The sequence below is a fragment of the Rhipicephalus microplus genome, chromosome 6, assembly GCF_043290135.1.
Source record: "Rhipicephalus microplus isolate Deutch F79 chromosome 6, USDA_Rmic, whole genome shotgun sequence".
Lineage (NCBI taxonomy): Eukaryota > Metazoa > Arthropoda > Arachnida > Ixodida > Ixodidae > Rhipicephalus > Rhipicephalus microplus.
The window spans coordinates 146,262,462-146,287,526 of NC_134705.1; the positions used below are offsets into that span (position 1 = coordinate 146,262,462).

At 44.3% G+C, this 25,065-nt stretch overlaps 1 protein-coding gene across 2 annotated transcripts; it reads right to left on the reverse strand.

Moving 5' to 3' along the window:
• Positions 1-3,181: 3,181 nt before the first annotated feature.
• On the reverse strand, positions 3,182-24,964 carry LOC142765595 (uncharacterized). 2 transcript variants are annotated; one of them, XM_075866818.1, is made up of 5 exons: positions 24,722-24,957; positions 17,815-17,908; positions 8,956-9,162; positions 7,170-7,542; positions 3,182-3,496 (listed from the first exon to the last, which is right to left on the reverse strand). In XM_075866818.1, the coding sequence occupies exons 2-5, from the start codon at positions 17,903-17,905 to the stop codon at positions 3,469-3,471; spliced, it is 699 nt and encodes a 232-aa protein (XP_075722933.1). In that variant the 5' UTR covers positions 17,906-17,908; positions 24,722-24,957; the 3' UTR covers positions 3,182-3,468. The 2 variants fall into 2 exon arrangements, with proteins under 2 accessions (XP_075722933.1, XP_075722932.1); XM_075866817.1 differs by lacking the exon at positions 17,815-17,908 and having other exon boundaries at positions 24,722-24,964.
• Between the last annotated feature and the right edge of the window lie 101 nt (positions 24,965-25,065).

Here is a 25,065-nt window from a genome sequence, read left to right on the forward strand (position 1 = left end):
TCTTACTTTACAAATTACGTAGATATGGTTTTCGCAACACTATGTCGAATTTTTTCCAGTTACTTTCGAGGTCTACAACAGATGGTAATTATCAGTAACATTACTTCTTCTCTCCAGTCCATTTAAACAGGTGTGCCACAAGGTTCCGTATTAGGTCCGTTACTTTAGTTGCTATACATAAATGACTTGCCTCTAGTACTAACAACTGCCGAGATGCTTATGTATGCTGATGACACTGCCCTAATTATTACCGGCAAAAATCTGTCAGACTTAGAAGAACAGATCAATACGGAACTAGCTAAGCTTGCCGATTGGTTTACAGTTAACAGGCTTACCATCAATTCCAAAAAAAAAACAAAATATTTGTTATTCCACTCCCGTACAAATTCTACTCCACATGATATACAACTTTACATCAATAATTTCTCCCTGGAATGTACTGATTCTTTCACTTACCTAGGTGTTGTTCTAGGCAGCTGTTTAAATTGGCAGAGTCAAATAGAAGCAGTTAGCTCGAAACTAGCTTCAAGTTGTTACGTCCTTTTGCAAGCACGTGAATATTTTGACACTACATATTTGCGCACTTTGTATTTTGCTTTAGTTAACTGCCACCTTCTGTACTGCGTAGAGTGCTGGGCTTCGACGTGCAACTCTTATCTTGAGCCAATACGACGGCTGCGAAAACGGGCTATACGTACGATTACTTTCTCACCGTACTACGAACATAGAAAACCACTTTTCTCTAGGTTTAATATTTACCATGCGATCTTGTGCGGGAACTAAAATTAGCTACATGTATTAACGGTGTCGCTGGGAACAATGAACCATTCCCTATTTCATTACTGTGTATTCCCCGACGCCAAACAAGGAACCAAACTTTCAGCAACTTCAATATACCACCCACAAAAAACGCCTATAGCAAACGTCTACTACAATATACCGGAGGGAAAGTTTGGAATGGCATACCGCGTTATATGAAGAATACCCAGAACTTTTCCAGATCATTGAAAAAATACTACTTTGAAGCAATTTTCTCTGCTTGAGTTGACTGATACTTTAGGTTGTAGTTTTTAATGATATATATATATATATATATATATATATATATATATATATATATATATATATATATATATATATATATATATATATATATATATATATATATATATATATTGCCCTTTATGTGTTTAATGTTTTCATTGCAAGATGTTTTCTTTGAAAGATGTTTCAAAACCCTTGTTCTCTTTATAAAGCCATATAAGAGAACTACTATTAATACTTGCAACTACAAGTATCATTCTTCAGCTCTGTATGCCACTAATCACCAAATATTTGTGTTTACTACAAGTTATGTACTTTCCCTTTTTTCTATGTTCAATCAAATTCAAGTGACTGTTGTTAGCAGATAAACATTACTTCTTGTATGAAGATATCAAATTTGAATTGTTTACTTCTGTTTATTTTTAATTAGAACTATTACAGTTTTAGTTATGTATACTTTCAATGAGACCCGGACTAGCCTTTGGCTATGGGACCATACAGTTTGTGCTTATTTTGTATAAGATATGAGTGCAATGAAGATCATTCATTCATTCATTCATTCATTCATTCATTCATTCATTCATTCATTCATTCATTCAAACCCATCTCTGTCCAACTGAACATAATTGCGTTCTGCCGGCCCTAGCGTCCTAGATGCAAAAGCGATTGGCGCTTCTTCATTCTGGTCATCACGTTCAGACAGAACAGCTCCTATGTCGTGTGGCACGTCAAGTGCCACTAAAGACAAGAAGCTCCTTCTGTTCATGGTAGTGTGCCAGTACGGGCTCATTCAGCAGCAATGTTTTAAGCTTGTCAAATGCTTTGTCTTCGATCTCCACGTGGCGTCCTTCTGAAAGAGCTGGTACAGACAGCTGGCAACTGTGCCCTGTTCTTCAATAATCTGTCGTGGAAATCCAGCATCCCGAGAAAGAATTGAAGCGCTTGTTTGAAGTTTGGTGTCGGAGCGTCCGTTATGGCTCAAACTTTCTCTTCGTTAGTGTGAACACCTGTCTCGTCGATTCAGTGTCTCAGAAAAGAAGCTTGTCGCTTCGCAAAGGAGCACTTGTTTTTAGCGAGGCAAAGGTTGTACTTCTGCAACCCCTTCGGCACTTCTTTCAGTCTGTCGACGTGTTCCGTGGCGTCATTTTTACTGAAAATGACGTCATCTAGGTATGCGCACACGCCTGTGATGCCAGGCAGCATAGTCTCCTAAAAGCGTTCAAAAATAGCTGGAGCTGCAGAAATCCCAGAAGGCCATCTCTTGACTTTGTATAGCCCTTTCAGCATGTTGAGTGTCAAAACGTCTGCTGTCTTTGGCGTCACGTGAAGTTGCTGGTACGTCTCTGCTAAATTCAAGGTGCTGAAGACCTCACCTTTCCTCAAGTGAGTGAGCAATACACCACTTGTGGGAACTGGATAGTCTGCCTTCTTTCATATCTGGTTCACTGTGCAGCGATAGTCGCCACATATTCGCAACGAACCATTTTTCTTCCGAACTAGTACGAGAGGCGTTGCCCCATCCAAATGCGGCACTGGCTCGATCGTGCCCTGACTTTGCAGTCGATCTAATTGAGCTTCTTAAGCTGACAGCAGTGCGAAAGGAACCAGTCGTGCTGTTAGGAATTTTGGTTTCACTCTTTCTACGAGGTCTAGTTGCGCCGCAGAATGGGTGTGTCCTGAGATGTACTCGTCAAATACAGATTTGTGCTCGTCGAGAAGCTTCGAAACAACTTAGTCGTCCGACATATCAATGATTCCCGTGGTCTGTATACCCAATGAGGAAACCAGTTTCGTCCAACGAAGTATTATCTTTCTACAAGTTAATTCGAGAGCGAACGCACGACACGATCACTGACACACGCACATACCCAGGCATCAAACACACACGGATGCGCGTGTGAGTGATCGCGTCGTGTATCGCGCTCGAATTACCTTTTAGAAATGTTGTACCCACTAGCCCAACAACAAGTTCTTTTACAAGTATGATCTGTACATCCTAGACCACGCCGCACCTCGAAACAACACAACTGAATTTTTCAGAACATTTATATGCCTTTCGAGCGACAAACCGTTCACTTGGCAAACAGCACAACAGTGTCATTACAAAACTGTAAGATAAATAAACAAGAACTCCCACTGGTAATTCAAATTGCAATTTTAATGTAAAATATAATAAGTTTAAAATAATAACAAGTGTTAATTGCACTGAAGACACATAAGTCAGACTTTATTTACCACGACCTCTTAGATACAGGAGGTTATTAGCCACCAATAAATGGCATGGGTAATTTTATTTTAGAATCATTTTGTTTAACTAAGAATTCAGCACTTGTCCGGCGTCACTGAAGGGTTAGAAAAATTCAAGCAATGTACTCGAAACAGGAAAATACCAGAGGCATATCAGTTACCATGCTACGAGTCTTCTCAGCTGGCTTTCATGAATGGAAACCCTCTGAAAAGAAACGATAAAAAACGTGATGGACACCAAGCATGATTTCTCTTCAGTGTATGCCACGAATCTCAGTTATGGCCCCCAGCCACTTCTGACATGACTATGAGCTCCTAGGTTTTTGGTGTATCACACAGGACATTATGGCAAATTATTGCTGAAGAAACGCTTTTCTTTCGTTAGTTTCAATCGCATTTAATATATTCTCTGAAGAATAAGAATATATTCTCGAAATATCCAATGTCAAAACTTTTTTTCCTTCTGTGAAGTTTTCTTTAGGCGCGTTGTTTAAATATTCTACATTTCAAAGACAACGAATATCACTAATGTACACTACAATTTATCGGATGTATGCTTACTATTCCGACATATGTTACATATTTTTACTATTTTTCAAGGAAAGGAACTTTTGTACAAATTATGTTTATATTTATGAGAAATACATCTTCCTCATCATTTTGGGAGCAATAACAGTAAGGGGAGTGTATGAAATTAAGCGCCTTTTTTTTCGACAGCATCTTTTACCGATACGGTCTAAATAAAAATTGAAGGGTGCTTGACCTTCGCCTTCAAGAGTAGCTCATGACATCGTTATCGGGCAGTGCGCACCGCTTCCTCAATCGCTAGCCTGCTTCGGTTTTCGGTGCACGCCTCAACAGTGCCATAAGAAAACGAAAGACTGGGCGCGTAAGTGGCCGTTTGGAAGTATCACTGAATGTTCAAAGCAAGCACAGTTGTTAGGTACCCACCGCACCATATTTATTCTTTTTGCGGATTGCCGAAGGTCCCCCTAAGCCTAAGTAGGGCAACACACGAAAGTACGACGCTATTTGCTTTCTTGATGGTTCTGGTGATGATGAATAATAAATATGTTTCGGCGCTTTCTAATTGGAGGACGTTTTTGACAACCACTCATTGCTCAATTTGAGCATCTTTCGACGATTGGCGTGATCACGTGCTTCTGCAACGCAACATATGATGCGTTTAGGAGACTCCTTCCTTTACATGACATTGATAAAGTGTTTTTTTTTTCGAAGCAGATTGAACAAATCTTGTGCTGTGGTAAAACATCTGCGTGCCACGCAGGCGGTTCGGTGCAATTTTAACTCGGACCCGCATCTCTCGACTTTTCGCTCACAACCAACGAAACCGACGCACACACTGACGTCGACCTTTCAGCGAAACGAGCTCTTCAAGGCTATTGCGTTAAAATATTTTGTAGGACGCATTTTATAAAACACTTAGCTAGTAAGCGCTGAAGACGATTTCGCAAAATTATTATTTTTTTTTGTCTTAAAGAGGATCAGAATTACGACTGGAGCTGATGTCGCTCGTCGCTGCCACTCTCCTCCACCCCCAACCCCGGACTTATTATTATCGTTGTTGCGTGATGCTCGTCAGCGCACATCATTTCTCATTAGCTGCACAAATTGTCTTTCATTACCTGTTATGGACATTCCTTTTATGCAAAATAGAGGCCGCAGGTACAAGCGGACTCATGTGGAGAAGACGCGCTGTAACTGCGGCGTGGTAGTTAACTAGCTTATCTGTTCCCCGCAAGGCATTGCTGAACCAACAGCAGGATGTTTTGTAGCGTAACACTTTACGAAATGTAGATACAGAAAGTAAAAACCACCAAGGCTTGCCGTTTGTTGTTCTTGTATTCACCCTTCGTAAAGTGGCCCAATACCTACAGTTATCGAACGTTGCCAACTATCGTGATGGGATTGTCTGTTATTTTTTCGTCTAATTGCCATGTAGTCTGTTATTAGGCACTTTTAGCTGAGTAAAAATTTGTCTCTCGTTCCGTTCAGAGAGTCGGTGTTTATACCACTTCGCATGCGCCAGACGGTTAGGTGCTGAAAGTCTGACCAGACCGTCAGCATGAACTGTAGCTAGCGAAGAATCACGTGACGCGAGGAGAAACAACTAAAATGCCAGCCTGTTGATGATTTGATATGTGGGGTTTAACGTCCCAAAACCACAATACGATTATGAGATACGCCTTAGTGAAGGGCTGTGGAAAATTCGACCACCTGGAGTTCTTCGACATGAAACCAAATCTGAGCACACGGGCCTACAGCATTTTCACCTCCATCGAAGACGCAGCCGCCACAACCGGAATTCCGTAGCGCGACCTGCGGGTCAGCAGCCGAGTACCTTAGCCACTATACATAGACCACCGCGGTGGCTCAAGGGCAGTATCTTGTGCCCCAAGTCTACGCTGCTCGGAAAACGCAGCGTTTGTTTGGCCAACACGCAAGCCCCGACGGCACTTCATGGTACACGAAGATCTGTGCCTTCTCCGAGGAATCGTCGCAGTGAATCCCTTCAAAAATGCGTGCATGTGAAGTTACGTACTATATACGAAATGATCGAGAGCTGACACTTCGGCACATAAAGGAGCGTCTCGAGCTGCTTCTATGGTACTTTCATCGAAATGGCTTCTCAAACATTCACTAGTGGGAGAGTTCATGTAGAATGTAACAATTTAGTTTTTAACAGCCGCTCTTACACCTATTCAGAAGATCTCTTTTGTTTGACTTGCCACAAGGCAACGCGTTGCACGCGCTGCGTCAGGGCAGGGTGTTGAAACACGTTAGGGCTGCCTTTAAGACTTGGATTATAGTACAGCTCCATGTGAAGGGGGCAGAAAGAAAAATGAAGGCAATGCTCAGGCGTGAACCAGTTAATCAATTCACACTGTTATGAAACTTATTGTTCACTCTTTTGTGCAATATAGGTACATTTGTTATTTTCCTTTTTAAGATACGTTTGACTTTCATGCACCGGTACCTTCACAATTCCCTTGAACGAATGGTGCTTGGCTAAAACCGTAAACGCGCGTTGCGCTCCGGTAACTTTGAGCGTTTGGCCGGAACGGGGAACATACCGCAGAATCGGCCAGCCAAAAGCGCCTATTGAAGGCACCTCTTCTGATATGACTTACACCTAACGTTATGTGGCTTCACCATTAAGGTATGCTTGCTGCTATCAAACGTGCTCCATTTTTTTTTAGTTTGGATTTAATTGCTCAAGCCTCGCCGCGGTGGTCTAGTGGCTTAGGTACTCGGCTGCTGACCTACAGGTCACGCGATCGAATCCCGGCTGTAAAGGCTGCATTTTCGACGGAGGCGAAAATGCTGCCCGTGTTGTCTGCTTTGGGTGCACGTTAAAGAACCCCAGGTGGCCAAAATTTCTGGAGCTCTTCACTATGGCGTCTCTCCTAGTCATATGATAGTTTTGGGACGTTAGAGCCTAAAAGTATATCATCAGTTTCATTGCTCCAACTGACATGGGCTTCCATGCTTGTGTGATGGGCTTTTATTTAACTCGTCCCGGTGAGGTCATCAAACAGGCGTAGTCTAGTAATTTAGCTACCTCTACAGCTTTGACATCAAAATTTAACACACAAAGTGTTTTAGGGAAGCGCTACACTGTGTGCATAGGTGAATGTGAAGATGCAGTATATTTTTCAGCGGGACATCTTCGTGTGTTTTCCCTGTCTAAGAGTGAAGGTTTAGTGTAAATAGGTTGCAGTAGTTGCAAGCGAAACGCAAAGCTTTGTATTTGTGGCAGCAAATAACTGTTTACAGTACCAAATGAAAAAGTCTGGCTTCTACGTTACATTCGTATCTCGCGCGGAACATTCCCGTGAAGGCTGAATCATGCTTACTCGCATTCCATGATGCAATCCGTGATGCTCGTGAAGAAATTGCTGCCCGCTGGTGCTGACTGCGGTCCACAAAACTTGTAGTGCTTGCAAGTCCTGGTCATGATGTCGTAATAATACGCATCAATCTCGAAATTGTTGGCTACGGGAAAGGTTGGTACTATGGGTATTTTAGCTTGATTCATAACCCACAGTGGTGGAGTGAGCAGGGGCCGCGTTTTCATTCCGGGCCTGCCAGGACGACCCAACGACGACAGTGGTCGAGTGGCGCGCAGCTGTCTTCTTCTCCTCAGTGGTGGAAATAGCCTGCTCGTTCTCATCATGGCTGATGAACACCCCGGCGGTGGTGGCTGTCCGCACCTGCCGGCGCTTTCTCCTAATAAGATCGAAGGCAAATAAGTTGCTTAGGCCTCTACAGAAGGCAATTCTTTTCTTGTTAAAATACGGCAAATTTAGACGCTATGAAAAACCAGTAACAAGCAGTCAATAGGTGACTGTAGTCAATGAACAATTTTTCAACCACGATGGCCAGCCCAATTAGCGCTAACTGTAAGACCACATGAACAGTTCATGCTTATTTTACTTACAGCCGCGCAGTTGGTGCATCTTTTGAAATAACAGGTTGAAAATGTCAAAGCTGGTCTGTTTCTGTTTTTTGCGTACACATGTTCATTCGTTAGGAAACGAACAACTGAAAAAAAGCAGACAAACTGGCACGCATCCACTTCACTTCGTAACGGAACATTTAGAATTTCGGCGACAGCGGTGGCATGAAAAAGCTATCGAACAAATGTGACTGTTTCTGACGTGCGCGGACAAGTTTGTCAGTCCGATCTACCGTTTTTTTTTTTGCCTTCTCGTTTCTAGAGCGTGAACGCGTTTTCAATTTGGTGGTTACGCCGCTGGCAGGAGCCGACGAATATTTTTTTCCCGTGCCATCTACCGTGTGGAATCGAGTGTCTGCCAATATAATTTACCGCCACCGCACGTTGCATCCATGATAATGTTCCATATGCCGCTGTTGTACTTGGTCATAGTGTTCAGTTGTCAAGAGCTGTGGCGAACGGTCGAATCATATTTAGAAATCGGGACATTTGTACGTGGCGCCATCTTTCGGTAGCAGGAATGACGTCATGCTATAACTTAGTAGAAAGTAGATAGAAAATTTCATATCTGATGAAATGAGCTAAATACCAGAAAGAACTCCCGGTTATATGCAGCAGAGGCTGACTAGAAATTTCTTGTGAAATTATAGTATAGTACTAAAAAGCGTGTGGCTTCCCAGAATATATAAACACCACCTATTAGAAACACATGGGGCCGTGCACCGTTAAATTTCGAACGGTCTGCCAAGCCACACGGCTTGTAGCGCGACACTGTAATTTCACCAAAGTTTTCCGGCGAGCATGTGGTGCATATAAGAGGGAGTCGTTTTTCGATAACTAACTTTTTTTTCGTCATGTGTGATTTATTTTCACCTATTTTATATTCGTTTAACTTGCGCAACCACCACTGTTGCCAACAAGAAATGGTGGCCTATACACATGTACTCAAATCCCTATAGACTGGTTACCCTCCCTGCCGTTTTTTTTCGTCCAATTTATCCTGCTATGCATGCAAAAAAAAAGCGGATGCGTGAAGCTGTAGCCATTTTGTTCAAAACTTTTTTTTTCAAGAATAAGCAAAACTTTGTGGGTTGTGTTGCTTAAGTGTCACTGCCTCACCCCTTGCCTCTGCTGAGGAAGACGTCAGGAAGGAAAAATAAGAAGGCCCACCTCTCAAAGCTTACCAGGGTTGCAATTTAGTGCGCACTCATAGCGCGTTTCGTATACTCCTCTTCTCAAGCAGCCGTTCCAGTAGAACCTCTCGCACATGCGGGCCGTCTCGTTGAAGAAATACTTGTTGATGTTGACTGCGCAGTCCCCCACAGCTTCCATGAGTGGTCTTTCACAGCTGTGAGTCCAATTCCACCGCAGCCGCTCAAGCGGCGATGTCACTTTAGCAGAAACAAAAACAAAAAAAAAACAAGCGCAAGAGGAATTGCGGACAGCACACGATGACTACACTATTTACGACAATCCTGGAGGCATCACATGCTGCTCATTTTCTAATCAGTAATCAATGTGAGTTGAAAAGACCCTCACTGAAGTGAACTAGTGGGTTTGTAAAGGCAAAAAAAAATTCAGTGAAAAAACTTGATGTATTATGTCCACAAAGAAGCACCATTGCGTAGGTCATGCTAGCAAAATATTTGAAGTGAAGCTCGCCCGATTAATTAAACTGCTGTTAGAACAACGAATAATCTCTTGTACTTAGTCCTTAGGTGAATTGTGCAATGGTTTCATTGGTTCTATCTAATTGAAAAACAAGCCCATCAAACAATTCCAATTATTACGCATTGTGAAAATGAATAGCATGCACACCTGTACAAAACCAAAACCAATGTAAGCTCATGGTGCAACGTAAAAATAGGGCGGAAGGGGACAGTGATAGAAATGTGGCTATTCATCGCCACGAGTGTAGGTGCAAATCATTAAATAAGCAGTGCACATTCATTTTCTATAACGCGTACTACCATGCGCGTGAGATTGCACAGGCAGCCCAATTGCGATGTGATGGCAGTAGCTGCGTCAGCATGACCTTGGCTTTCCTCTCAGAAAAAAAATGAAAACAAATGAAAAAAAGTATATATATATATATATATATATATATATATATATATATATATATATATATATATATATATATATATATATATATACTGCAATCCAACCTTTGTGCCATTCTAAGTGGTGTGAAGATTGGCCATTGAAATTAAATAGCGATAAATCAGTTGTCATGCATATAACAAATAAGAAGCACCGTTTCAGTTATACGTATTATTTCAACAACTGTCCATTGACTGAGGTTAACGAATATAAATATTTGGGCGTCACAATTACAAGCCACCTAACATGGTCAAGCCACATTAATAAAACATGCTCATCTGCTTTTAGAATGGTCGGTTTTTTGAGACACAAATTAAAAACAGCGCTTCAGAAATTAACATGTTGGCCTACAATGCTTTTATAAGACTAAAGTTAGATTATGCTAGTGTCGTTTGGAACCCAAATATAAAGAAAGTTAGTAAGAAGCTTTAGATGGTGCAGCAAAAGGTGGTTCGCTTTATCTTTAATGCCTACCACAGAAATGACTCGCCAACAACGATCATGGCCATTAATGATATCTCTACTTTACAATACCGAAGAGCTGTTGCCCGGCTGAAATTTCTACACTCACTTTATTTCTGTAAATTTAACATTTGTCCAGAAACTTATACAAGAAATTGAATCTCAAGACAAACTCGACATACTCACAGTTACACTCTTGAACCTTACTTCGCACGTACTAATCTTTTCATGAACTCGTTCTTTCCTCGGACGATCAATGATTGGAACGCGTTACCTTTTGAAGCATTCTGTGATAATGAAAATCCTGACTTCGATAACTATGTATCTTTCCGTTTTCAACCGTACAACTCAAGATCTCAGACTGTCTCACGTTGTATTTGATTTGCATTCTCCAACTGGAATTTGCAATTTGTTGCTGCCATTTAAATTTCTTCAATTGTTATCCTGTGTTCTAGTGCCTTAACATGTTTTTTTTCTTGAACTCTCTTTTTATTTAACTTACATTGTGAATCACTTTTTATTATGCCCCCCTGCTTGGTCTTTCGACCGCAGTATTCTGTAAATAAATAAATTATAAAATATATATATAAGGGAAAGAAGTGTATACCTAAGGGCTCGTTTTTCCGTGTTTTGACACAATATTAACGAGATCTAACAGACAGTAATGCCAAGCAATGTATAGTGGAAGTTATTAGAACCGAATGTAATGTAAATAAGAAAAAAGAAAGGTAGGTGAAAAAATAACCGACCGTGAGCAGGTAGGTTATTTTCTTCTTTTCTTCCCACTTTTTTTCTTCTTATTTATATTACATTTGTTCAAATTACTTCCCCTATACATTCCTTGGCATTATTATCTGTTAGGTCTCATATATATATATATATATATATATATATATGTGTGTGTGTGTGTGGGTGTGTGTGAGCTCTAACAGACAATAATGCCAAGGAATGTATAGGGGAAGTTATTGGGCCAATTGTAATGTAAATGAGAAGAAAGAAAAGTGGGTGAAGAGATAACTTGCCGTGGGCAGGGTATATATATATATATATATATATATATATATATATATATATATATATATATATATATTTATATATATATATATATATATATATATATATATATTTATATATATATATATATATATATATATATATACGAAGTATCACTACCAGGAAAAACAATCGAATATGTACATATGCCACAATGAGTACCAATTAGCTATTCACACGTCTTGTTTTGTCGGTGACGCTACATGTGATTAGGAATATTGCATCTCGCTTAAGCATGAAGTACGTGCCAATGGTGTGGCTTGGTTGTTGAGCGAGAAATGGGTATGCACGCTTCTTTTCCCCACGCTACCGGTGCAGTATGTGTTCTGAATAAATAGAAAACTTGATAGAAAGTGAGCGCTTCTTCCTGCCTTCTTTTATTGTGTTCATTTTATTTCTTCCGCTGCTTGTAAGAGTACACCACTCGTCTCCAACTCAGGGGAAAGCACCGAAGGGTTACCCACAGGCACTGATTGACCCCATGTGGTACAGCGCCCAACGATGTGACAGAAGAATTCTGCTCTCCCGACGAAAGTCGGTATCTCAAGATAGGTGCCACGTGTCTATGTTTACGCGAGCCATGCGTCTTTCACAAGACTTGTGTCGAGGTTGAAGTAGCATTGTATAAATAACATATTGTTACGGTGCGATGAATGCCTTTATTTACAGGAGATGATCAATGCGAGAGTCCAGGGATCTGGCCGATCACCGCTCGTACCAACCTCGTTCTCCTCTTCTTCCACGCGCATCCTCAGTATCGTAGCAATTCCCCCTTTGCAGACGATGCCCACCGGGCGAGTTAGGCTTCGTTGCGATGATGATAGCGTTTTAAACGGGCAACATGAACGACGTTGGTCTTGCTTGAGCGGCGGCCAGTTGACAACAGCTGAGATATCACGTACGTGACATCGCTTAGACGTTCCAAGACAACAAACGGACCGGTTGGCCAGAAACTTTTGGCAGAGGCCGCGCTTGCGAAGCGGCGTCCAAAGCCACACCAAATCCCCTTTCTCAAACCATACGTGCCGGTGACTTCTGTCGCAACGGTTTTTGGAGCGTTTCTGTGAGACGAAAGTTCGAAGACAGGCGATGCGCCGGGCCTCTTCTGCGCGGCAAATGGTTTCGGCGAGAGTAGGTTGATCAGTCTCGGAAAAAGGAAGAATAGTGTCAAGAGCTGTGCGGGGTTGGCGTGCGTAGAGCAGATAAAATAGACTGTATCTCGTTGTTTCGTGCTGTGCAGTGTTGTAGGCGAAAGTTATAAATGGCAAAATCGCGTCCCATGTTTTGTGTCCAGAATCAACATACATGGAAATCATGTTGACGAGAGTCCTATTTGTTCGTTCCGTCAAACCATTAGCCTGCGGGTGATACGGGGTAGTGTGACGAAAATGGCACGAAGCAAGACGAAGGAGGTCTTCAACTACATCGGCAACAAATTGCCGCCCGCGATCACTGATGATGACACGGGGGGATCCATGGCGTAATATAACGTGTGACAGCATGAACTGTGAAACTTGAGTGGCCGTTGCCGCAGGAATCGCCGCAGTTTCGGCGTAACGTGTGAGGTGGTCAACGCCCACAATAATTCATCGGTTGCCGTTCGTTGATCGCGGAAAAGGGCCGAGCAGGTCAACACCTACGACGTCAAATGGTGAACTCGGGGGTGCTATGGGATGAAGTAGTCCGGCTGGCGGAGTTGTAGGACGCTTGTGGCGTTGACATTGCTCACAGCTCGCAACGTATGCAGTCACACTTTTACGCATCTTCGGCCAGAAGAAGCGTTCTTGCGTGCGATAAAATGTCCTAGAAAAACCCATATGGCCAGATGTTGGGTCGTCGTGCATTGCTCGAAGTACGTGTTGTCGAAGACTTGTAGGCACAACTAGAAGTAGGCGAGGGCCTACGCCGGAATAATTCTTTTTGTAGAGAACGCCATTCTTTACGACGAAACCACGTTGACCGTTCGTTCCGGAAACAAAGAAAGAAGCGAGACTGTTGTCACTGCGTTGCTCTGCTCGAAAAGTTGTTAGGTCGGGGAACGGAGTATCCACTACAGCCAAATATTCATCAAAGTTGTCAGCGTCACACTCGGTTGTCGGAAGGGGAAGTCGTGAAAGGCAATCAGCGTCGGCATGACGACGACCGCTCTTGTAGCAGACTTCAAAGTCGTGTTCTTGCAATCGTAATGCCCAACGAGCAAGACGACCAGATGGGTCCCGTAGTCCAGTGAGCCAACATAAAGAATGGTGGTCCGTGACAATTGAGAATCGGCGTCCATAGATATAAGGGCGAAACTTGTGCACGGCGAATATGACCGCGAGACATTCCTGCTCTGTGACAGTATAGTTTCGCTCCGGCTTACTTAAACAGCGACTGGCATAGGCAACGACGTGTTCAGCAGCTCCATGGCATTGGACCAATACGGCGCCAATACCTACACCACTGGCATCGGTATGAACTTCTGTGGCAGCAGATGGGTCATAGTGGCGAAGTACGGGTCCTGACGTAAGAGCAAACTTGAGTTGCGAAAAAGACGACTCGCATTCCGCTGACCACCGAAAAGGCGCGTTCTTGTTGAGTAGGGACGTCAAAGGGTAAGCGAGGTTGGCGAACCTGGGCACGAAGCGACGGAAGTACGAGCATAGGCCCAAAAAGCTTCGCAACTCTCGTACCGACTGAGGTTGTTTGAAGCTGCTGACTGCTGCGACTTTCTGGGGGTCGAGTCGAACGCCATGCTTGTCCACCAGGTGACCGAGAACGAGAGTCTCACGGCTGCCAAAGTGACACTTCTTAGAGTTCAGGGTGAGCTTAGCTCTCTCAAGGCAGGTGAGAACAATGTCTAGACGATGGTTGTGTTCATCTAATGTACGGCCAAATATTATAATGTCATCCAGGTAGCAAAGACAAACTTCCCACTTTAGTCCACGTAACACAGAGTCCATGAAGCGCTCAAACGTGGCTGGAGCGTTGCATAGGCCAAACGGCATTAAATTGAATTCAAATAGTACATCTGGGGTTATGAAGGCCGTTTTCTCTTTGTCATTCGGGTGCATGGGTATTTGCCAATAACCAGATCTCAAATCCACGGATGAGAAGTACGACGCCGAATGTAAACAATCGATGACATCATCAATCCTGGGAAGCGGGTAGACATCCTTTTTAGTAACAGAGTTGAGCCGTCTGTAATCCACGCAGAATCGCCATGTACCATCCTTCTTTCAGACAAGAATCCCAGGGGCAGCCCAAGGGCTACACGACTCTTGAATAACCCTTTTCTTTAACATCTCTTCTACCTGTTGAGTAATGACCTTGCGCTCCGCAGATGAGACACGGTATGGTTTCTGCCGGATAGGGTGAGCGGATCCTGTGTCAATCCCATGGCGAGTACGCCACTCGGGTACACTTATTTGCTCTTCTTTCTGCGCAAAGTCAAATATAGTAGCGTGCTTCGCAAGGACTTCGACCAAAGCTTGACGTTTTTCTGATGATAGCGACTTGTTTACCATACTCAGAAAGTTGGCTTCTGTATGGTACGTTTCACAAATAGGATCTACTCTCTCGTCACTTAAAGATGCAATGAAACTGGTCGCATTTTGTTTGAAGCGGGCGAGTCGCATTCGGCCCGGTAGCATAACAGGTTCATTTGAATAGTTCGACACCCATAAGGCCGATCGCCCGTCACTGATCGACAGAACACAATGTGGAATGAGCACATTTTTCTTGGCGCAATTAAGAGGAATGGGCTCCACAAGAACATCAATCTTTCCGGCGTACGAGGCAGAGGCGTCAACGCGTACGGTCTTCATCGAGTTGGGCGGCAAGACAACATCCTCAATGACGGTGATAGATCCTTGACAGCACCTAGGATCGTCAGTAAATGCCGATAGCATAATCTCGCCAGCACCGCAATCTGCAGTAGCCCCGCACTCGCGTAGAAAATCGATGCCCAAGATGATGTCATGGGTGGAGCTGGTCAGGACGGCGAATTCAGCCTCGAAGGCCTTGTCACCCGAAGTGACACTAACAACACACACACCGATCGGGCACAATGTCTCCCCGCTCACTGCACGAAATGATGCACAACTGTCCCAGCGAAACATCACTTTGTGTCCTAGCCGCAATTTGAAGTTAAGACTCATCACTGAAACAGCTGCTCCAGTATCTATCAAAGCCATCGTAGGAAGTTCATCAATAAGCGCGGGGACCCTATTTTGAGTCATAAAAACGGGTGGAGGCCTAAGCGGATGTAGTGACAAATGTTCGGCAACCTCACCTCCACTGGCCGCACCACCTAGTTTCCCGGAGGCGGGGAGGTGACGCGTCGACCAGGAGATGGGGAATGGAACCGGCGTGTTGTGGGGGGCGTCAAGCTTCGCACGGAGGAAGGCGAGTCGTCGCGTAAATTCCGGTGGAAATTGCGTCCTACATGTGTATCACTGTGGGTCGTTTGCTGGAAGCCGTCCCCAACGTACGCGTCCCGCATTGAACGCATACCACCGCGCCAGCGGTTTTGTCGAGAAGAAAGTGATGGTCCTCGTAGTAGCGTTGCTGGGGGCAACGCCTTTGACCACAGAATCGAGCCACATGTCCACGGAAACCGCGGTTATAGCACACAGGGGCCTCACGCACGTCGCCAAACCTTCCACGAGGCGCCATGTGCCCATGATCGTCCCACGAAGACACCATTGTAGGTGGTTGGCGGGAGGCGTTCTGGAAACCACGGCGATGATGTAAGTTGTCGGTTGGGGGCTCTGGTGCTCTTGATTGGGGCACATCATATAGCGTGGCATCAACGGCAGCACACATTGCGTTGTATGGCGGGGAGGTGTTGATAGCAGGTGCTCTCGGCGGGTTGACAGCATCACGTCGTCCAAGTTCTTCGCGTACGATTTGCCTGATCATTGAGGCAAGATCACAGGGGGATGTTGGAGGGACGTCGACACTTGCAACGGTGGTGACGTTGGCAAGTCTACCAAATTTGGGAGTGATGCGCCTGGCCTTCAGTGTCTCAAACGTGCGGCAGTGTTGTATTACGTCCGCTACAGACGCCAAGGTGTCCTTGCCGATGAGGAAATTGTAGACATCCTCAGCAACCCCTTTGAGAAGATGCCCTACCTTGTCATCTTCTTTCATGCGTGGGTCTACAGACTTGCACAATTTCAGGATCTCTTCAATGTACGTTGTGCATGTTTCACCGGGGACTACTTGAGCACGCTGCATCAAAGTTTGCTCAGGGCGCTTCTTCTTCATCAATGGGTCCCCGAAGCAGCTCGCTATTTCTTTCTCAAATGCTTCCCAGGTCATTATTGTTTCTTCGTGGTTTTCAAACCACACCAACGCCGTCCCTTGAAGAAACAATCCAACGTTGGACAACCGGGAGGCCGCATCCCAACAGTTGTATTTACTCACACGGTTGAAGTGTTTCAGCCATTCGTCGACGTCTTCTCCGACCCTCCCTGAGAAGCTTCGTGGTACCATGTGCCGGGGCCACGCAGCGCCAGACGAAGAGTGCGTGGTGTCGCCGTCAGCAATCGGATCCATAGAGAGCGGTGGTAGACCAGCCAGTCGGCGGCTTCGGCGTAGTTCTTGAGGTAGCGCTTCCGTGATCGTTGGCCTTGGATCGCTCCGCTGTACCCCGAACCTTCCACCAATCTTGTTACGGTGCGATGGATGCCTTTATTTACAGGAGATGATCAATGCGAGAGTCCAGGGATCTGGCCGATCACCGCTCGTGCCAACCTCGTTCTCCTCTTCTTCCACGCGCATCCTCAGTATCGTAGCAATATTTTAGAAGCTGCGGTTGCTGGAACGTTGTTAAGGCAACAACCATCTCGGCAATGGAGATGGGCAGTGGAATAAATGAGTACGTTTTTTTTATTCCTTCGTGCCCATAAATGATTGAAGTTACATGCCTAACTTGCAAGCTTCAAGGGCATGTAACAATCACAAGATTAACGCGCGCCTAATGAATGCCTTAGGAGGATACAGGTGTTCCCGAAATGAAACTGGTATTTTATTATTGGTATTATTGTACATGTATTCCACAATACGTTTTTTTCTTCTTTCGATAAAGTATTGCTGAAATGTGCTGCTATTACTATGAAAAGTGTTTCTCATGAAGCAATGTCTATATTTTAGTCTTCTAGCGCTTGTATTTCGCTATGTTAATCCTGTAATATTTTGCGGGCAAGCCTGCCCATCTTTGGCAAATTTAAGAATTTTTACAGTTTATATGAATTATACAAACTATTCCTATGTGCTCTGCTATGCAGTTTTTCTTTTATTTTGCGTGAATGTTGATGAATTTTGTCATCTGTGAAAAGATGTATCCGCCGCTATCAAAACGCGTTGACATCTGCCAATGAACATATGGCTTAAAGCGTTATTCCTATTCAACCTTGCAGCGAAAAATCAAGGATACTTACTTTGACTGGTTACGGGCGAACATCCAACAATCAGGAACAACAAACTGTACGCTCCACCAAATAACATGGTCTTTCCTTGTAGCGCATACATACTCTGAAAGCGCCAATTTAAGTTGTCGTTGTTACCACAAAGAATACGAAAGAAAAAGACATGTATGTAACTTCCGTAAACAGCCACGATAAACTTTGGCAGTCGCATTTAGCAAAACTTTCTCTCTTCTTTAAGCTATATAAGTAAGAAGAAACTGCGTAACAATATTTCAATATCTTAATACCGCCAAACAAAACATAAATAATTCACAGCATATCCACGGAGTGAATGATAATGAGTGGAGTGAAGCGTCCGTCTGTCTGTGCGTCCACCGGGTCATCTATCTCTCCGTCCATGCGTGCATGCGTCCGTTCATCCGTGCGTGTGTGCCTCCGCAAAACCGTTCGTCAGCGCGTCTGTCTGTCCCTGCATGCCTGTATGTATGTATGTATGTATGTATGTATGTATGTATGTATGTATGTATGTATGTATGTATGTATGTATGTATGTATGTATGTATGTATGTATGTATGTATGTATGTATGTATGTATGTATGTATGTATGTATGTATGTATGTATGTATGTATGTATGTATGTATGTATGCTTGTATGTATGTATGTATGTATGTATGTATGTATGTATGTATGTATGTATGTATGTCTGGCTAACAGCGACGATCCAGGAGACTGCGAGGCACTCGTTCTCCGCGCACAAAGGTGCAGGCCGCGCAGCAGCCAATTAGAGAGTAGCGGTACAACGCCATCTAGAATATCCTCACTGAACGGCAGTTTGTATGTATTTATATGAAACGGCACCATCTATTACTATGTTCAAGAGATAGTGCCGGTTACGCTTGAGGTAGGTGAAGGTTAGAGGGGCTCCACTCCTAAAAAGCGATGTATGGTGAAGGAGATACGTCTGTCACACCAAATCACAGTAGTCATGGTAGTAACACCAAACCACTAGTAGACCACGTTTAAAACGCTTCTAGCAATATCGAAGGAAAGCATGTTATATTTGACGAAACCTAGCTGCTCACAGATACTGGCAGTTTTGCACTAAAGGCAAAGCAACTCTCCTAATAGCGTTTGAACTTACCCGGGTACCACATGATGTCACGATCGACATAAGCGTGGGCAAGACGTGAAAGTGGTGGATCAGAGTTTTGTGGGGGGGGGGGGGGGGGCTTCTTTTTATTGATATGATGAAAGGCATCGCTTCAGCTTGATACATATAGTGAGGAGACGTTTTCATGGCATATATCATGCGGACTATAAACGAGTGGACTTTCAGGCGATGTGGTGCTTGGACATAGTAACCATCGTGAGTAGTGCAACTAGACAAGGCACCAGGAAGGAACAGACGAGCATAGACTCACTTCACGTCTGTTCCTTCTTGGCGCTCTGTGTAGGGGCGCTATTCACGATGAGGCGCACGCTCAAAAAACAGACCGGCATGTTCATTTCCTAAATACTAACGTTTGCATTTCACAAAAAGGCATCGTAATATTAGAAGTATAATTGTAATGTAAATGTCTAGAATAAAATGTGGATGAAGAGATAACTTGCCATGTGCACGGACTGAACCGGCGACCTTCGAATACCGTAAACGACGCTCTATCAACTGAGCTACCGAAAGGGCTATGTCCATATGCACTTTATTGGGTATATAGCAACCACCCGCACTCTATAGTGAACTGCAATTAGCCAACAAGAGGTTTACGCGTGTTCTGTTTGTGTTCGTGTGCATTTCATATTAAGCCAATTCTATTACAAAAGAATACGTTTTAATGAAATAAAAAAACTGTCAGTCTCTTGCCTAAATTTTTGTTCACCACACGCGTCAAATCATGATATCGGCGTTAATCATCGGGATGGAGATGTGTCACTAAGCGTCAACGAGCCATTGCTGCCAAACAGCAATGCAGTTGTGCAAGCTCTCACACAGCGACTATACAAGAAACAATCAACCTTTGATGCCGGAATCACATGATGGATTATCGCGTACAGCATTTCCTATAACGGATGATTGTATCTATTACGGATGAACCAAATTCTGTTACGGCCATATCTTGGCCCCTTCACTGAAAAATGCATTTCACTTCTTTGTATTACACGTTTAGGGTCTCATTAGGTGGTTGGTTTTTTTATTCGGGCAGCAGCGGGGCACCTTCTTTTCGCATGATGCTGGTGAATGTCCTGAGCACCTCATTCTTTGAAAATTCTCAGGTGGTGAATGTGGTCTCGTAGCTTTCGTACCACATTCTGGCGGGGCCGTCTAGGTAATAAATGTAAACGTAATGCAACCGAAAATTGTCATCCCACCGATTGATGGTAGCCACCCGCTCGAACTGGTTGAGCTATGCTACCAGGTCTTCAGTGGCGTAACCATGAAAAGTTGGAGGAACCCGCGGCTGCTGCAGAATAACAGAGGTGGATGTTTGCGGGTTGCTCCTGGTAGATGTGGAAGTGTCTTTTCTAGGTCGCGAGGGGTCCGGTGGCAGTCCCAGCTCTGGCAGAAAGTTTCGGAGGCGGCGGATGCTTATAGTATCCGTGTCTTCAGCGTCCTCGTTCTTTGCGGCGGCTGTTGTAAGATGGTTCTTGTGCATACCCTGCAGCTCCGTCAGATGTGACGTAGAGGTTACGGCAGCCCGAAGACAGGAGGCCGGGAAGCTAGTAAAAACGGAGAAAACACTGTTTATTTGTCAGTCTTGCGCCCACTAAAGATAAGTCTTGGACCATCTCCTCGAAGGGAACCATGATGAAATGCGAAGCAGCAGAGTTGCGCATGGGTGGCGTTACGAGTTGAACGGCTCTAACGCGGGTGCTGTGGTGAGCGCTGGAAGACTCGTTTGAAGCGATGGCAGGCGTAGGTCTTGTAGGTGAAACGTACCCATACGTTTCAATACGTATGTTAGGGCGTGCTTCAGAATGATTGTGCGTGAACCTACGAGTCGGTGGTGTAGTGAGCGGCGGTTATGGCAGGTTTCGCGGGTGAACGGACGAGGTGGTAGCTGCGGGCGCCGCGGCGAGCACGTGGCAGGCGACGGAGAAATTACGTCAGCATACACTGCGAGGGGAGCACGACGTCAATGAACGACAGACAGTGGTGTGACCTACTCGGCAACGCGCCATTACATAATGCGGACGGCGCGTTCATATGGAGGGACAGCTTAACACAGGCTGCTTCGCATCTAAACTGCACATCTGTGCTTCGGTGGTCGCGAACAACGTGCTCGACGGCCATCGGGGAACAGAATGCCTGCTCAATTGATTGATTGATTGCTATGTGGGGTTCAACGTCTGAAAACCAGCATATGATTATGAGAGACGATGTAGTGGAGGGCTTCGGAAGTTTCGACCACTTGGGGTTCTTTAAACGTGCACCCAAATCTGAGCTCACGGGCCTACATTTCCGCCTCCATCGAAAATGCAGCCACCGCAGCCGGGATTCAAGCCCGCACTCTGCGGGTCAGCAGCCGAGTACCTTAGCCGCTAGACCACCACGGCGGGGCCACTCAAATGCAAGGCTGCGTTGGCCATTCGAGATACGCCCCCCAAATGCAGCTAAAACAATCACCTTAGATTCAGGGGCTATCTCGTAGTCACCGCATGGTCGAAGTGCAGGCCACGATCATCGCAGATAAAGGACGACGCGTCATCGACCACGGTCGGAAACGAGAAGGCCACGTGCAGGTAGTTATCGGCATGCCCAACACTAACTTCGAAACGCTTCGCGGCAATATTTTAAACTAACAGAAAAATCAAGAGTGGCCACTCTGGCCAAAAGCGATGGTGCTTCGCAGCTGCACACCGGCCGTAAAATGGCAGCACATCACCCACTTCTTTCAAGGAAACACGCGTACTGGTTATCTAATGCAGTACTTACGTGTTTTGCCACTGCGATTGCGGCATTCTTATTCGTGTTTATCGCTTCACATGCACATGGTTGGGCAAGAGCTGGCATGAATCGGATGCGAGGGCAGTGCACATGGCGTAGACGCAACGGCAACGTCGTCACGCTCCGTTTTCATGAGCATTTAAGGCAATGAAGAAGTACGGACAGCAGCAGGGAGACGTGATAAAATGTGTGCGATAACGTGTGCTGCGTCCGTCGTGGTCTTCCCTTGTATCATCTGCCTCTCAGCTCGGAGTCCGCTATAGGTACGAACGTCACCATTACTTTGTGAAGTGCGTATTGCATTCGTAATTTCTAGTCTTAAAGCAACATTTCCCTTATGGTGCTATTCGGCCCGAAGATTTTTTTGTGCTTTTCACTTCGCGTATTATTTTCGTAGATTGCTTCACAAGAAACAAATTATTTGAAATGCTGCGCAGCACGTTTACAAAAAAATTGTTTCTTGGCTCAAGAAAGTGAGTCGCTGTAGATTTGATATGTGGAGTTTAACGTCCCAAAGCCACCATATGATTATAAGGGATAACGTAGTGGAGGGCTTCAGAATTTTCGACAACCTGGGGTTCATTAATGTGCACCCAAATCTGAGCACACGGGCCTACAGCATGTCCACCTTTAGTTTTATATATAACTTAATGGCAATATTACCGCCATGAACACGAACACTCTTGCTGGGGCTTTGGTAGATGAGGAACCTAACCCGTCCAGATTAGGGTGGAGTGTGGCGTCAAATTATTCGCTCCCCTGTCACGAATGCAATTCATTCGTATCAAAGTGCTGTAGGACAACGCGCTCTTACACGTGTGTCCGAAGAACGTTATTTGTGGCACGTGGGACCATGGAGGTCGATGGAGGAACCCCGCTGCGGTGGTCTAGTGGCTAAGGTACTCGGCTGCTGACCCGCAGGTCACGGAATTGAATCCCGGCTGCGGCGGCTGCATTTCCGATGGAGGCGGAAATGTTGTAGGCCCGTGTGCTCAGATTTGGGTGCACGTTAACGAACCCCAGGTGGTCGAAATTTCCGGAACCCTCCACTACGGTGTATCTCATAATCACAAGTGGTTTTGGGACGTTATACCCCACATATCAGGTCGATGGTGGAAATACCGAATTCTCGTTTTACATTTATTATTACTTACGTTTGCGTGCATACCTGACTGACATTAATTTGTCCTTTGTTAGACAACCTTCCAAGAATAGACAGAAATGCAGTTACCCAAAAGGTGTGCCTCCGCTTCGTCTATAGTGGTTCGTCAGCTCTGCACTTTCGAGTTACATTTAATTTCTATCTTCACCAAGTTAGGAAACGTGCGCGTACATTGTTTTCTTGTTTAAATACCAGGCACAGCTACTGCTTCGACATGGTGCTTCATAGCAAATTTCAGTACTTCATGCCCTCAAGGCACTAAATGTACAATACAACTAATTGTCTAATGTTATCGAATCTCACCACGTCAAGGTACCGCGTCCGGTGCTACCTGTCCAGTGTTACCACGTCATTGTTAGGTTACTGTCTTTTCATTGCCTTAGTAAGACTGCGTGAGAGAGCGTTTGCAGGACGTGTACGTAAAGCATGGTAATTAAAAATCTACTCAGGCACAGACGAAATTGCGCCCGTGCGTTCCTCAAAAGCTTGGCGTCACTTTGGCTCCCATGCCTCGTTTTGTCCACTAGGATTCATTTTTTTTTTCTGCTGGATCCTAGTTCGCATGCAAAAGCGCCAGACAAAAATATCAAAAAAGGAGTGTTGAAAGGCTCATCAACTTTCGCTTTGTAGAACTAAATACGGAACTAATCGGCCTAATTACCTCATACTTTCTTTTCTAAATCAACATTCCCAAGTCCTAAATTATGTGAATGAGGCCACGTCATAATCTGTGTTTAGGAATGTGTTAAATCTTATTTCTTGTCCTGTGTGCCCTCACAGTATGAGCAGGGCCTCAGGCGTAATGTGGCGTACGACATTTGTACTTAAAAATAGTGCACTTGTTTAAAGTATTTTATGTGTATTAAGAACTGTTCCTGATAGCGTTGTCATATTTCTTGTTCTTTTCTCCTATTGCTTCCGCTTTCTTAAATTGCAAAGTTTATATATGTTTGAGTTGAACAGTGCTTGGGTGGTAGGGCCATTGTCAGGCAGTCTGGCTTTCGGCGTATCATCCCTTGACATCTAACATTCCGAAATACAACATGTTGAAAATAAACATTATTATTATTATTATTATTATTATTATTATTATTATTATTATTATTATTATTATTATTATTATTATTATTATTATAACCCTGTCTTTTATTCGTTTGTTGCGCGCAGCTGTGAACAAAACACATGTAAAAACACAGTTGTGAACAAAACATATACAACTATCTTTACATGAAATACCTTTAGGACCGTCAGCTTGATAAAGGGTGAATCCTATTTATCAAAATAGCCAACGAATGGCACTCTGAAGTACCATTACTCAGTTTTCCTGTCCCTTTAAACGTCACCGACTTTATCGTTATTTAGCAACTTCATAGCCTCCTTGGAGGATAACGCGACTATTCCAAAAATGTTTTGGTCCCGACCGCTAATCCCACAAGCTAGGGCTGCCGACTGGCAAAGGATAGCCGTAGTTTTTTGGCTTTCCGCTAAAAAAAAGAAACGTCCAATTTCTCTCCGTGTAACTTATGTTTTCAAAGTGATGTTGCAGGTACTCTAAAGGTTCAATGCCCGTTGTTTGTTATACAAACGTTCCGTAGATTTATAAAGATATGTGGAAAACATCACGGAATTTTCGCCAATAAGTACGCGAAATGGCGCGTTGGTGATTTCACGAAGCATCCCCGACGTCCTCGGTATGGCGTCAAAAAAAAAAAAAAACTACATCGGACTGTTGATCGTGTATATGAAACTAACGCACCACACAAAAAATTTGTAGAGCCGAATGAACACTGTAGTTTGTCTACTGAAACTTACTGCAGATCCTGGAACTGTACACCTTGGATATCGCTGGTGTGAGTGCGACGCTGGGCTTGAACGTGGTCTTTGTATAAGCCCGTATGGAGGTTGACATCAAACTTCTTCCAGATGCTACAAACAATGCATTTGTTTCTATGTAAAGAGCGATAAATCTAGCAAACACTCGGCTGGGGTCTTGATTGTGCCGAATCCAACAATGTATGCGAAAGTGCCATTTCATGGTGCTCGACCTGCTATTCCCATAGGGGATGCCCGGCGGCGCAATACGTATTGTTACAATTTAGCAGCCCTTGTTCCGAGCGTATTGCTTCTTGTCTCGTTATATGACTATGGCAAACGCG

Excerpts from the sequence above, each read along its gene's own strand:
- LOC142765595 (XM_075866817.1), bottom strand. The coding sequence starts at position 24,944 with ATGAAATGGCACTTTCGCATACATTGTTGGATTCGGCACAATCAAGAC. Across the intron at positions 9,163-24,721 it reads GTACAGTTCCAGGATCTGCA|TGACATCGCCGCTTGAGCGG; the intron begins GTAAGTTTCAGT and ends TTTCTGCTAAAG. Across the intron at positions 7,543-8,955 it reads CGCACTAAATTGCAACCCTG|GAGAAAGCGCCGGCAGGTGC; the intron begins GTAAGCTTTGAG and ends CGATCTTATTAG.